Source organism: Ahaetulla prasina, chromosome 1 (genome assembly GCF_028640845.1).
Source record: "Ahaetulla prasina isolate Xishuangbanna chromosome 1, ASM2864084v1, whole genome shotgun sequence".
Lineage (NCBI taxonomy): Eukaryota > Metazoa > Chordata > Lepidosauria > Squamata > Colubridae > Ahaetulla > Ahaetulla prasina.
The window spans coordinates 358,379,057-358,392,271 of NC_080539.1; the positions used below are offsets into that span (position 1 = coordinate 358,379,057).

At 41.3% G+C, this 13,215-nt stretch overlaps 1 protein-coding gene across 3 annotated transcripts in view; it reads right to left on the reverse strand.

Moving 5' to 3' along the window:
- Positions 1-147: 147 nt before the first annotated feature.
- CPAMD8 (C3 and PZP like alpha-2-macroglobulin domain containing 8) overlaps positions 148-13,215 on the reverse strand; it is a 66,493-nt gene continuing 53,425 nt past the window's right edge. Inside the window, exons 33-43 of one of the 3 annotated variants that reach the window (XM_058163219.1) lie at positions 11,955-12,110; positions 11,804-11,866; positions 11,171-11,409; positions 7,857-7,944; positions 6,328-6,402; positions 5,655-5,760; positions 5,457-5,567; positions 4,557-4,769; positions 4,368-4,445; positions 1,607-1,773; positions 148-1,495 (exon numbers count right to left, since the gene is read on the reverse strand). In XM_058163219.1, coding sequence (XP_058019202.1) covers positions 1,610-1,773; positions 4,368-4,445; positions 4,557-4,769; positions 5,457-5,567; positions 5,655-5,760; positions 6,328-6,402; positions 7,857-7,944; positions 11,171-11,409; positions 11,804-11,866; positions 11,955-12,110 — 1,293 coding nt within the window. In that variant the 3' untranslated portion in view covers positions 148-1,495; positions 1,607-1,609. Of the gene's footprint in view, positions 1,517-1,606; positions 1,774-4,367; positions 4,446-4,556; positions 4,770-5,456; positions 5,568-5,654; positions 5,761-6,327; positions 6,403-7,856; positions 7,945-11,170; positions 11,410-11,803; positions 11,867-11,954; positions 12,111-13,215 lie in introns of all 3 variants that reach the window. The other 2 variants (XM_058163218.1, XM_058163220.1) reach the window with 2 other exon arrangements.

Genomic DNA, 13,215 nt, shown 5'->3' on the forward strand with positions numbered 1-13,215 from the left:
GATTGAGTCTTCATTAATCTCATGCTTTCTGTTCCTGGATCTACCTCAGACCCCTACTCACAAATTATTACCTCAAGAAGAAACCAAAAGGAGTCACAACTGTTTTAAAAATCGATTTTTAATAAAATATTTTATCAATATCTAAATCAAACTTCTTCTCCCATCCCACCCAACCCCTGGATGCTCCAATTCACTCAAGAATTGTGCTGAACCATAAAAGCAAACTGTACCCCTGCAATGCGTAAGCAAATGGGGAACAGGCTGTTCTACTCAGCACTTGGAATGAACAAACAGGTATCTGCCTAGATCAGGGGTCTGCAAACTTGACTCCTTTAAGACTTGTGGACTTCAACTCCCAGCTTTGCTGGCTGAGGAACTCCGGAAGTTGAAGTTCACAAGTCTTAAAAGAGCCAAGTTTGCAGATCCCTGGCCTAGATGTACAGTGGGCAAGAACAGATAAGCCCAATGAGCAGAGATAAAAATATGTCAAGATTGGGGTCATCACATCAACCTGGTTCCATTTGACAATAATTTGGGGTAAATAAAAATGTTTGTTTTACAATAAATATTGGATACAGCCTTTATTTTTGCATATGGTTCCATCAAGGCTGGCATATCTGCATTGCAGAAGAACCGGGGCTGGCAGTAGTAGTTCTTGAACTTCAATTCCCTTAGAAAATATTCTCCGACCTCCTTCAAACTTATAAATAGCTTATTTTGCCATCAGTCACAGATGACGTAAAACAGGAGGGGAAGCTGTAGCCACAGATGTTTGCAAACTACAAATCCTAGAATTCATCAGCTCTAGCCAAGTTGGCTTGGGAGTGCAGAGTTTGTAATTAGCAACATCTGGAAAGCTACATGTTTACCATCCATGGTTGAGAAGTTTAGAGGGGGAAGAAGGTAGAAGTGGACCAGCTCCAGTGCTCTGGAAAATATGAGGTGGACACATGCTTTTCTTTCCATACAATGGAGAAAGGATAACCGGGAAGGTAAGGTAAGGTGAGACTGGAAAGCCAATTCCTATCCCACCAACACCAACCTTTGAATAGAGGAAACCTGTTCTGTCCAAGCTCTTCTTCCACCCTCCAGGCTAAGCGGGGTGTATGTGTGTGACAGAGGGGTGCAGTAATATGATGCACAAAACGAATGACCTGGAGCTCTTGTGCTTTGGTTGCAATGGGGTTGCCTGGGTCATAGAGATCAACGGTGCCATCCTTTCTCCACTCACAACTTGGGCAGAGTTGGTTGGAAGACAAGAGTCAATTTGAATGATGGTTCTCTGGGAATGAGCAACTCCAAAAGAGGGTCTGGATTCCAGCTTGCCCTACGTAGCTTGTGCAATACAAGTGGGAAAGCGGCAAGGTGGCTACTGTGAGAGCCAAGGGAAGGGCAAGATGAAGTTCCATCTTCCTTTGTCAGCAAGACACAGAACAATAAAATGGCCTGGATCCCTTGTGGAGTTGACTCTGTTAGACTGAAAGGAAGGAGCTTTCTACAGACAAGAACAGGAAACCTGAAAGGTGGAAAAAGAGAAAACTGTGAGGTGGAGAGGGAGCAGAGAACTACCAGGCCTCCTACCCCAAGGCCACGTTGAACTTCTCACCATTCACTTCCCAGTGATCACAGCAGCTCCCGGGTATCTGCTGTTATCTAGCGCCTCTGTGCCGCTTGCTGTTGTCAGTTCAAAAGCGTCTCCTTCAGAAGTGTAAGGGTCTGCCTCATATTCATAGGAGTAGTAGGAGAAGTCCAACTGAAGGGTGGGACTTTCATCTGTGCGGTATATTAAAAGGAAATTCAAAAGAAAATGGAGAAAAAATAGATTAAGTTCAGGAGGGGCACCTGTTTCTAATTCCAGTCAATCCCCAAGTTCTTTGCATCGTTAAGAGACACCCCTAAAGTTAACCACAGTAGTCTAAAGACAGAGGGAGTTTTCTCACTTGATTATTACTCACAACACCAAAAACATTTCTTGACTACAGAGGTTGACTTCCTCCTTGGCTCCTGAGGCTGACTTCCTTTTGCCGCAGCCCAAGAATAAGGTAAGCTCAGCATCCATACCCAAATTGGTGTCAAAGTAAGGCCTCCCACCTCATTCCAATGTCATGTACAGGTAGTCCTCGACTTACAATCACAATTGAGCCCAAAATTTCTGTTGCTAAGCGAGACATTTGTTAAGTGAGTTTGGCTTCATTTTACGACCTCTCTTGACACAGCTGTTAACTGAATCCCTGCAGCTGTTTAATTAGTCACATGGTCGTTAGTTAAGTGAATTTGGCTTCCCCATTGACTTTGCTGCTCAGAAGGTCACACAAAGTGACCACATGGCCCCAGGACACTGCAACCGTCATAAATATGAACCAGTTGCCAAATGTCTAAATTTTAATCACATGACCATAGGGATGCTGCAACGGACATAAATGTGAAAAATGGTCATGTGGCTTTTTTTAGTGCCACTGTAACTTTGAACGCTCACTAAACAAACTATTGTAAATTAAGGACTATCTGTAGTGATAGCTTCCAGGTTGGTAAAAATCTTTGACATCCCCAACACTGAAGCAGCCTAGGGACCAATTGTGGAAATGATCAGAGAAGCACTTATTCAGAATAATGTGGACATGGCCCCTCCTGTCTATTCCCCAGAATGATGCTTTTATCATCATTGGTTGGCACTTTTTGTCAAAATAGAACAATAAATTCTACATAATATAGGATCAATGCAGAAAGAGAAATCCTAAATAAAAGGTTTTGTGGGATCCTTGGTGCTCTCTGAGCTTGGTTGTTTTCTTGCAGATGTTTCATTACCAAACTAGGTAACATTATCAGTGCTAGCCAATAACATTACCTAGTTTGGTAATGAAACGTCTGCAAGAAAACAACCAAGCTCAGAGAGCACCAAGGACCCCTCATTTCAATCCTGAGCTACAAATATTCTCTTCTATTGATAAAAAGGTTTTCTTGAGCTTTCCTTCAAGAATCACTGTCAATAATTTCTTTTTTGTTCATGCACTGCACACCAGAACAACTAGACACAAGAACAGTTTTTTCCCGAAGGCCATCACTCTGCTAAACAAATAATTCCCTCAACACTGTCAGACTATTTACTGAATCTGCACTACTATTAATCGTCTCATAGTTCCCATCACCCATCTCCTTCCACTTACGACTGTATGACTATAACTTGTTGCTGGCAATCCTTATGATTTATATTGATATATTGACCATCAATTGTGTTGTAGGTGTTGTACCTTGATGAACGTATCTTTTCTTTTATGTACACTGAGAGCATATGCACCAAGACAAATTCCTTGTGTGTCCAATCACACTTGGCCAATAAAAATTCTATTCTAAAAATTCTATTCTATTCTATTTTTTACTTTTGTTTCAGCTTGTGTTATGAAAAAATGGAGTCTATAAAGAGGAGAAGATGTATGCAGATCTTTCCTCGCAAATCAGTTAAATTGCTGTCCATGGCCCTTGAGCTGCAAAAGACTATATAGTTGCTATCCCCACTGCTGAGCCATATGTTGCCAAGCCTGTTATCAGAAGTAGCATCCATATTTTAGAAGTGTAGGCATGATATGCAAAACTGTTTGGGTAAACTTGTCTGAACCTCTCCAGTTGGCACAAACCATCCACCTAACACATCATTAAGGGACGTTCTGCGGATGGTTAGAGCCCCTTGTTTAGCTCTCTATCAAAACTTGGTATCTCCTTCAAATCTACAAGACATCTGACATGGAGATGAGGTCTGCAAAAATCGGAAAAATTCTTCCACTACTGGATAACAACACTATCAGCTGTCTGGCAGATGTGTCAGGGATGTTGGGAGCTGACCAATAAAGAAGGAGGAGCTAAACCAGGACCTAAATCAGGGACAATATAACAGAACCAAGAGGTTGCCAGAGTGTCTTTCTCCTATATTGGTGTAACTAGATGTATCCAATTCCTGCAATGGTGCCAGAACCGACAAATATTTTCCCTCCACCAACTTGTAATGTTCTGAAGGGAGAGGGTAAAAAAGATAAGAGATTCAGCCAATTGTTTTGCTTATCATCTGTTCTAAATTTATCAACGATATAACATCGTTCTGCTTAGGCTTGGAACTTGTGCACTAGAGTCAGGAGAGAGAACAGCTAAATATATTCATGCTGCTGCAGTTTCCTACAGATTCGAGGATGGGCAGACAGACTTTTAATTCACTTCTGAAGTAAGGTCGAGAGAAAGGATACTCTGGAGCAATCCCTCCCTCCTGTGAAGGGCTTGCTAACCACATAAAATCAGGGAAAGGATGGGGCAATTGTGGAAAAAAGTCAGGGCTAGAGCCCCATTGCATGAAGCGTAATACTTGGAGCTAATCTTCCTACCTGTTGGTGTCTGCAGTTTCCTGTCAGGAAATGTGAGGCTGTGAAAGTGCTTTTCTTTCTCTTCTGGAGGGGTCTTAGCTGCAGAAAAAAAGCAAAAGGATGGTTGTGGCAATGCCTCTCGGGGAGCTCCCACACAACCACTGTTTCTTCCACGTTCTTGGCCAGTTTTGGTAGCCGTGCAAAACTTACCCACCACACATTGTGCCATGAGGACCTGCTCGATCTGGGTGCTGTTTCTGCAGGCAGCCACCTCCATTTGACAGTGGTTCTGATAGATAAGACCATCTGAGCCACACACCAGCTCCCCGTCGTAGCCACAGTCCCGGGAACACATGCACTGCTCAAAATAGCCATCCTCTAAGCAGCCAAAGACGCTGTTGCAAGGACCGGTGTGTACAAAACCTGCAGAAACAGCCAGGAGGGGTTAGAGGTGCACTGGGGGAATTGCAAAACTCTCAGCGCCTTGTACTGTAAAAGCCAGAATAAGGATCATGAGCTCCCGCAGCTAATTACAAGTAGTTCTCGACTTACAACAGTTCGCTTAGTGACTGTTCAAAGTTACTATCGCACTGAAAAAAGTGACGCATAACCATTTTTCCCACTTGTGACCACTGCAGCGTCCCCATGGTCACGTGGTTTGCATTCGGATGCTTGACAAGTGACTCCCACTTGTGACGGTTGCAGTGTCCTGGGATTATGTGATCCCCATTTGCAACCTTCTGACAAGCAAAGTCAATGAGGAAACTAGATTCACTTAACAACCGTGCTTCTAACTGAACGATTCGCAGTGATTCACTTAACAAATGTGGCCAGGAAAGTCGCAAAACGGGGGCAAAACTCACTTAACAAATTTCTCACAAAGCCACATAAATTTTGGGCTCAATTGTGGTCGTATGTTTGAGGACTACCTGTATTTGCTGCCTTAAAGCTGCTTCATACTCCTGGGGGTAGATTCCCAGACTGGTGAGGGAAGAAGCCACCCAAACTCATCTTGTGTTGCCGGAAGGAACGAAAAGAAAGAAGGATGGCATGGAGAAGGAAAACAAATGGTGTGTAGCCATCCTCTTTCTCATTAGCCGCAGGACTCACCAACCCAGTGGCTGGCCATACTCTCCACCTCGTTGCACATGGGACCATCGCAGAGCTCACGGGACAGAGGACTGGATTCGCTGACATTGTAGAAACGGGTGGCTTCAAAACCTGCAGAGCAGGAGGGAGGAAAGGCAGGTAGTCAAGGTTGGCTTGGCTGCCCGGGCTCAAGGCATGGCTGTGGAGGCACATACCCACCTGGCTCATAGTAGTCATACACCTTGATGGGCAAAGGAGCCGTCTTCCCCACAATGTATTCCCGGAAGGCCATGAACTTGACACAAGTCATACACTGGCTTGGAATCTGCAGGTGCAATTTAACTCTGTGAGGTCTTGAGTCAAGAGGGGTGGGGAGCTCCCTGCCCCCTCCCCCCACAACAGCACTATTTAAGGGAAAGCATTAAAAGGAAGTATTGATCCCAAGAAGATTTCTATTTCAGAAAGGGGGCTGAAGAAAAAGGGTGAATTGCAGAAGGTATTTTAGATTTTGTTACCAAATGGGTTCCAGTGTTTTGAGCCAGGGATAAGCCATCGTTCCAGTTTTTATCCTGAGGTGGGTAAGGGGCTCTTTAAGTTATCAACAAACAAAGGGTCACCAGGGACTAAAACTGGTATATCCTGGAAAGTCCAGTTCTCTAATTCTAAGACTCCTTGGGTCTTCGTACACTAAGATGAAGCCAAGGGAAGGGACAGCAAAAGAATGGATCAAGAATCATTAACATCTCAGCTCTTAACAAAAAGAACCGTCATCTTTTTCTTTTTTTCCATTCATGAATTAAGGAGAGATCTGTCGTTTAATGCTTGCTTCGGAAGAGCAGGAGAGGATCAACGAGAGCACGTTTTGTGAGGACTGTGATAAATTGAGTCTTACCTCATCAAAATAGAAAAGGACCTTCCTGCCATCCACCTCGTATCTCTTCAGACCAATTTGTTTGTTTGTGAGTAGCTGGAAAGAAAGCACAGGGCTTGGGCTTAACATTTTCATCCCTGATGTCCATTTGAATCTCCCTCATTACTCTAAAGGACATGAAACGTCCGAATGTCCGCAGGCAGGTCAGGAAAGTCAAAATGGTGGCTACAAGCCTGGTATCAAAGCACTGCCTTGCATTTAAAAAGCCTTTGAATACATGATGGGTGCTGCTGTTTTAAGGTTTTCTTTTTACCCCTTCCCTCTTGATACCCGTTACACACACTCATTTCTGAATAGACTTCACATCTTTCTGTCCTCATGAGGGGGTCACATTTCCTCAGGAATAGCAATAGCAATAGCACTTAAATTTACATACCACTTCATAGTGCTTTAGAGCCCCCTCTCTCTTTTTTTTCAAAAGTTTTTTTTATTTTACAGACAAACAAACATACAATACATAATCCAACATTCAGTGTCATTTGAGTATTTATCATTTCTTAATATCATTTCTTTTATTATAACATTTCTCCCACATTTCTTGATTTTCTATTAATATATTTATACATTTATCTACTTGCTGTTCTATTAATACATTTATCTATCTTCTTTCTCCTCTTTCTTTATTATAACATTATCCTATCTGTATCTCTTCTCCAACCAATAATAGAATTGCCCCCATATTTTAAAGTATTCTAATTCCTCTCTTTCTTTCACTATGAAGGTCAATCTATTCATAATCCAATCCAATATTTTCTTAATTATTTCTCCTTCCATGCAGATTTTCTCTGCTTTCCATCTTTGTGCAAATACTATCCTCGCTGCAGTTATAACATGTACAGTCAAATATATATTCTCCTTACTAAATTTCTCTGGTAAGATACCCAATAAGAACAGTTCAAGTTTTAAATCTATCTGTTGTATCATTTTTCAGAGCCCTCTCTAAGCGGTTTACAGAGTCAGCCTATTGCCCCCAACAATCTGGGTCCTCATTTTACCAACCTCGGAAGGATGGAAGGCTGAGTCAACCTTGAGCCTGGTGAGATTCGATCTGCCAAACTGCTGGCTAGTTCTGCTGATCACCGGCTGCCAGCAATTAATTAAAATGCACTCTAAGTAGTATAAAACCATAATCTTCCAATTATGTTTTTCTTTTCTGTCCCATTAAAAATTAACAATTCATGAAGCTTTCCAGTACTATGGCCCACAGCAGTGGAACCTCAGATTGGGCTCTTCTTATATAATTCCACCGAAGGGAAAAAAAAGCCTTCTATCCGACTTCATCTGCCTCCCCATTTTGTGTTCATCAACATCCTTTCCGGCTTTGCTTTTGTTAAAGTGGAACCCAAATCCTTCATACAGAAGGAACTCAAGTCTAATCAAATCTGTTCTTTAACATCGTACAAACTCTAAAAGGGCATGGCAGTGTGGAATATCCATAGGCTTTAAAAGACAAAAAACGGAAGATTGGTGGAAAAGACCACAAGACTCACCTTTTCTAGGCTTTCGATGTCGGCTCGGAAACCTGAGAACAAAGGTACCTCCAGGACTGCCATGTTGGAGGAGCCAGAGTGAAGCCACCTTCTCAAGACAACAAACCCGAAAGAAGGGGGGAAAGAAATAATTAACAAATTACTGAATCAAGTCTATTTATTTATTTATTTTGTCAAATACATATTAATATATATAAATATAAGCATGAATTGAATACATAAAATGAATACAATTAAAGGGAACATTAGGAGAGGGACGGTAGGCATGCTGGTGCTCTTAGGAATGGGGTGAGGTCAACAGTAGACAGTCTTAAATTAAAGTTTTGGAGATTTGGGGATGAGACCACAGAATCTGGTAGTGCAAGTTCTTCCAACTATTTGGATGACGGTGTGTGTGTGTATGTGTGTGTCATGTACAGTGTATCTCTGGGGAGGACAAGGGCTGCAACAGCAAAATTCTGGCAGAGGACATTTTTTAATTGAGGGGACCAGGAGGAAGCAGACTCGGCCAGATCTTACCAGGTCGGTAGCAACTATGGGAGACTGACTATATATCTCAATAGCTAGGCCCTATGCCATGCAGGGTTTCAAAGGTGCCCACCACCACCTTGAATTACATTCAGAAGCCTACTGATAACCAGTGCAACTCACAGAGCAGACATATTGGCATGGAACAGATTACCCATGACTGCTCCTGCTTCTGAATGGTTTTCAAGATAGTTCATGCAAAGCACATTGCAAGAATCCTTTCATGAAGTGACCAAGGCATGACTGCATGAAAGAAGGATCTCCCAGTCTAAGAAAGAGAGCAACTGATACACAAGATGAATCTATATGAAGGCTTCCCTGGACATAGCTGTTGTTTTTAAGTAGGAACTATAACTCCAGATTGGGCACTAGACCCAAATGGGATAATGCAACCCCATTCAGGACTAGAGATGAAAGGTTTCCAGCAAGAAGAGGCTCAAACACCCATATGTACTCAATTCATTCAAATATTCAAATGGGGCCAAATGGCTGCTTCCTAAATTTTCTTAAAACTATTAGCAGCATTAATGGAAAAAGAAGATGGATGGTCTAGTTCACAAACATTTATATTCTTCGAAGGACAAAGGAAGCCAGTAAACATGAGGTTGACCTGATTGGAGGTACTGATCACTGAACAGGAATACACCCACTCTTAGAAGGATGGGAGAGGTAACTTACTTTCGCTATTCCTTCCTTTGATGAAACTTTTCTGGAATCCCCCTTCAAAGCCAATCAATTCGGACCATATTGTGAAGCAGGCCAGATCTAGTAACTGTATTCATCCTACATGCTAAGTCTGTCAGTTTAGAGTTGGTTGGTTGAGTTCTGGCCTGATATACTGTCCAAGCCCAACCCATCTAATTGGGTTTATGTTTTTATGTGTTGTGCAAACCCAGAAAATGGCTTAATTTACTAGCCAAGTAAAGGATGTTCTATGAACACAAGTTGTTCTCTTTAAAGACTGTACTAGGAACATATACAAATCAGGACAATAATATTCTATTTTCTGATCAGTTTGGGTTTTAACCTCTAAGACAGCTTGAACTACAGACACAAATAGATGAGAATGTAAGCAAATGGTGGTGGTAGGAAAAGACTACTAGATCTTCTTGCCTGGACTACTGTAACGCTCTCTACATGGGGCTCCCCTTGAGGTGCACCCGGAGACTTCAGTTAGTTCAGAATGCAGCCGCGCGGGTGATAGAGGGAGCCACTCGTGGCTCCCATGTAACACCACTGCTCCGTAGTCTGCACTGGCTACCTGTGGTTTTCGAGTGCACTTCAAGGTGTTGGTTACCACCTTTAAAGCGCTCCATGGCATAGGACCGGGATATCTTGGGACCGCCTTCTGTTACCACAGGCCTCCCACCCGATGCGCTCTCATAGAGGGCCTCCTCAGGGTGCCGTCAGCCAGACAGTGCAGGCTGGCGACCCCAGGGGAGAGCCTTCTCTGTGGGGCACCTACCTCTGGAATGAGCTTCCCCAGGACTTGACAACTTCCAGACCTCCGGACTTTTCGCGAGCTTAAAACATATCTATTCTTTCGAGCAGGACTGGCTTAATAGGGTTTTAAATATGGATTTTATTGGGGTTTATTTTATATTTCGTATTGTATTTTAAATTTAGGCTATTGGAATAAGTTTTTTAAAATATTGTTTTTATTGAATGTATTGTCTTTATTTTATCTGCCTTGTTTACCGCCCTGAGTCCTCCGGGAGAAGGGCGGTATACAAATTAAATTATTATTATTATTATTATTATTATTATTATTATTATTATTATTATTATTATTATTATTATTATTATTATTATTATTTGTCTTCTCATTTGACTTCTTTGGTCTCAAAAGCAGAATGTAACCTGGGCACAGAATATTCAGGAACCAATAATGTTGGAAACATGGGAGAAAATCTGGGTTAGAAATGTTAAGTTTACACAAGCACAGAACTTAAGGGAAAATTTTTATAAGATGTTTTATAGATGGCACTTAGATCCCAAAAAATTATCATGTATGTATCCTAATATCCAAGCGAAATGTTGGAGGTGTGATTGTGATGATGCTACATATTTTCATATTTGGTGGACTTGCAAGAAAATTAAGGTCTTTTGGATAAGAATTTGGTGGATTATTCAAAATGTACTGAAGAAGAAGATAAAGTTCCTGCCACAATTTTTCCTTTTGGGAATTATAACGGATTGTACAGGGATTGAGACTAAATTGATTCTGAATTTAATAACAGCAGCAAGACTGTTGATTGGACAATACTGGAAGAAAGAAGAGATACCTACAATAGAAGAATGGATATTGAAAGTTATTAATTTGGCTGAGATGGCTAAAATCTCAGCTTTTTAAAAGACAATACGCAGGAAAGATATTTAATTGAATGGAAAAATGGATTGATTATCTACAAAACAGATATCAGATTAAGAAATATCAGATTGCCTTTGAATAATTAGAAAGTTATTTTATGTAATGGGAGGGGTTGGGAGATGAAAAGCTTTGGATGTGGTTATTTGGATTGGAAGGAAAATTTTATTCTATGTTTGGTTTATGTATAACAATACCTTGTGATTGACCGGGAAGCCGGGGGAAGGAGGGGAAGGGGTTTTCTGAGAGGAGGGGGAAAAAGGGGGGAAAATGTTTTTGTTTTTTTAAAACTTTTTTAATAAAAAAAAATAATAATAAAAAAAGCAGAATGTAACAACTGTTCTTCGCCCTTGTGAGGCTGAAGCGTGGGGCCACCAGCAGAGGCTACACATAGGACTATTGACTTGGTGAGTCTCACCTCATGCACACCTCCACCATCACTTTGTATTCCTGATGGTCCTGATCGGAGGCAGGATCATCATCATCCCCCAGAACCCGGTCCCTACGTGGAGCCCCTGAACGATTTTCTTCTGCAGAGACGAGCTTAGGTAGGCGTGGGGCTCGGCGGTGCCTCTTCAGCTTGGGCTCTTGTAGGTTCACCAGAAGCTGGAAAGCTGGCTTAGCCACAGGATCAGGGATATTGTAGGAAACATCAATCTGGCCAATATAAGGAGAAAGCACTGCATCTGCATCTTCCCATGAGAAACAGGCAGTCAAGAAGTATAAATACTTTATTATTTTGTTAAATATTTATAATGTATTTATAATTAAAAAATAATAATCCTAAATTATTGATTTTAATGCGTACTTTTATTGATGATATTATACACCACCCTGTGTATAATAGGGAGATGGGCGGTTAAGAAATATGAAGAAGGAAGGAAGGAAGGAAGGAAAGAAAGAAAGAAAGAAAGAAAGAAAGAAAGAAAGAAAGAAAGAAAGAAAGAAAGAAAGAAAGAAAGAAAGAAAGAAAGAAAGAAAGAAAGAAAGAACAGCAGGGGGAAAATGGACTTGTTGTTCAGGAATGGGACTAGCATCTAAGTTTTCTCACCTGCAGGAGACAGCAGCCTTCCCCCTTGGCACTCACAAATAACCCTGTGGGAATGGAGGGGATCTGTAGAGAAAATAGGGTTTAATTTGAATGTAAACAAGCATACGTAGAGGATTCCGGGAATGAAACAAAAAGTGCGAGGTCCTTTTACCACAGCAGTCTGAAGGAGCTTTTTGTTGGCTTTGTTTAACTCAAAGGTCTCTTGGTAGTCCAGGTTGGTAGAGGCCAGTGAAATGGTGAGGTTGACACCCCCGATGTAAGACAGGATAGCATATTCAGCCAGAGCTTGGAGGGCCACACAAGTATCCTGTCATTCAGAAGAATGGGAGAGAGAGAGAGAAATAGCTAAAAAACAATCCCAAATTAATGTCACATGCAGCTACTTTGCACTTTACTCTCTTTCTTTCTTTCTTTCTTTCTTTCTTTCTTTCTTTCTTTCTTTCTTTCTTTCTTTCTTTCTTTCTTTCTTTCTTTCTTTGAATTTTTATACCACCCTATCTCCCGAAGGACTCAGGGCGGTTCACAGCCAGATAAAAACATGTAAATAATACAGGTAAAAACAACAATTAAAAAACTTATTAATTAGGCCGAATTAAAATATCACTAAAATAAAATAATATAAAACCCCATTAAAAATGAAATTTAAAAACTAAAACCCTAGGCTAGCCCTGCGCAAATAAATAGATGTGTCTTAAGCTCGCGGCGGAAGGTTTACCACTCCATCCTCCTGTCTGCTACACAGGAGCAGGTATTTATTTATCTCATATTTTCAAACTTGGCAAATTTAAGATGTGTGGACTTCAACTCCCAGAATTCCCTAGCCAGCCATCAGAAAACCATTATTTTGGTCAGAAATTAAACCATGTTCCTGAGGAGCCTGGCTTTGTCCTTCTTTTTCAAAGGTGTCACACACCAAGTTACCCCTCTGAATGTGTTAGCCATCATAAAGACCAAAAGTTTCCTTGTGGCCTAGATTTATGCCAGTGTAGGCAATATTTTTCAGCTAATAGGCCTATTTGGCCATTTAAAACCAGGCATAGTTGCTCTGAAGACAGGTGATTTACTCAGCAAAGAGCTGCCATGGATACACAACTTATCACAAGTCATTTATCCAAAGACAAACTGGTGGGATTGCTTTATACTGGGCCATCCCAGCCTGTATTTGGTTTTGTTTATTTCTGGGCAAGTGAAGACACTTTCCAAACAAAGAACTGATTACAGATGTCTAGGATATTTATTTCCTATTTTCTGTCAGACTCATGCTGGGCCCAGAGTGTTCCTGCAAATAAAAATAATGGCAAAAGCAACGCTATGTTTTCCATCAAGCCGGTTTTCTACATGTTAAAAAAAAATAATTGAAATGGAAGTCTGGTATATGCCAAAGATGAAGACTGTGCACACACGGGATATTA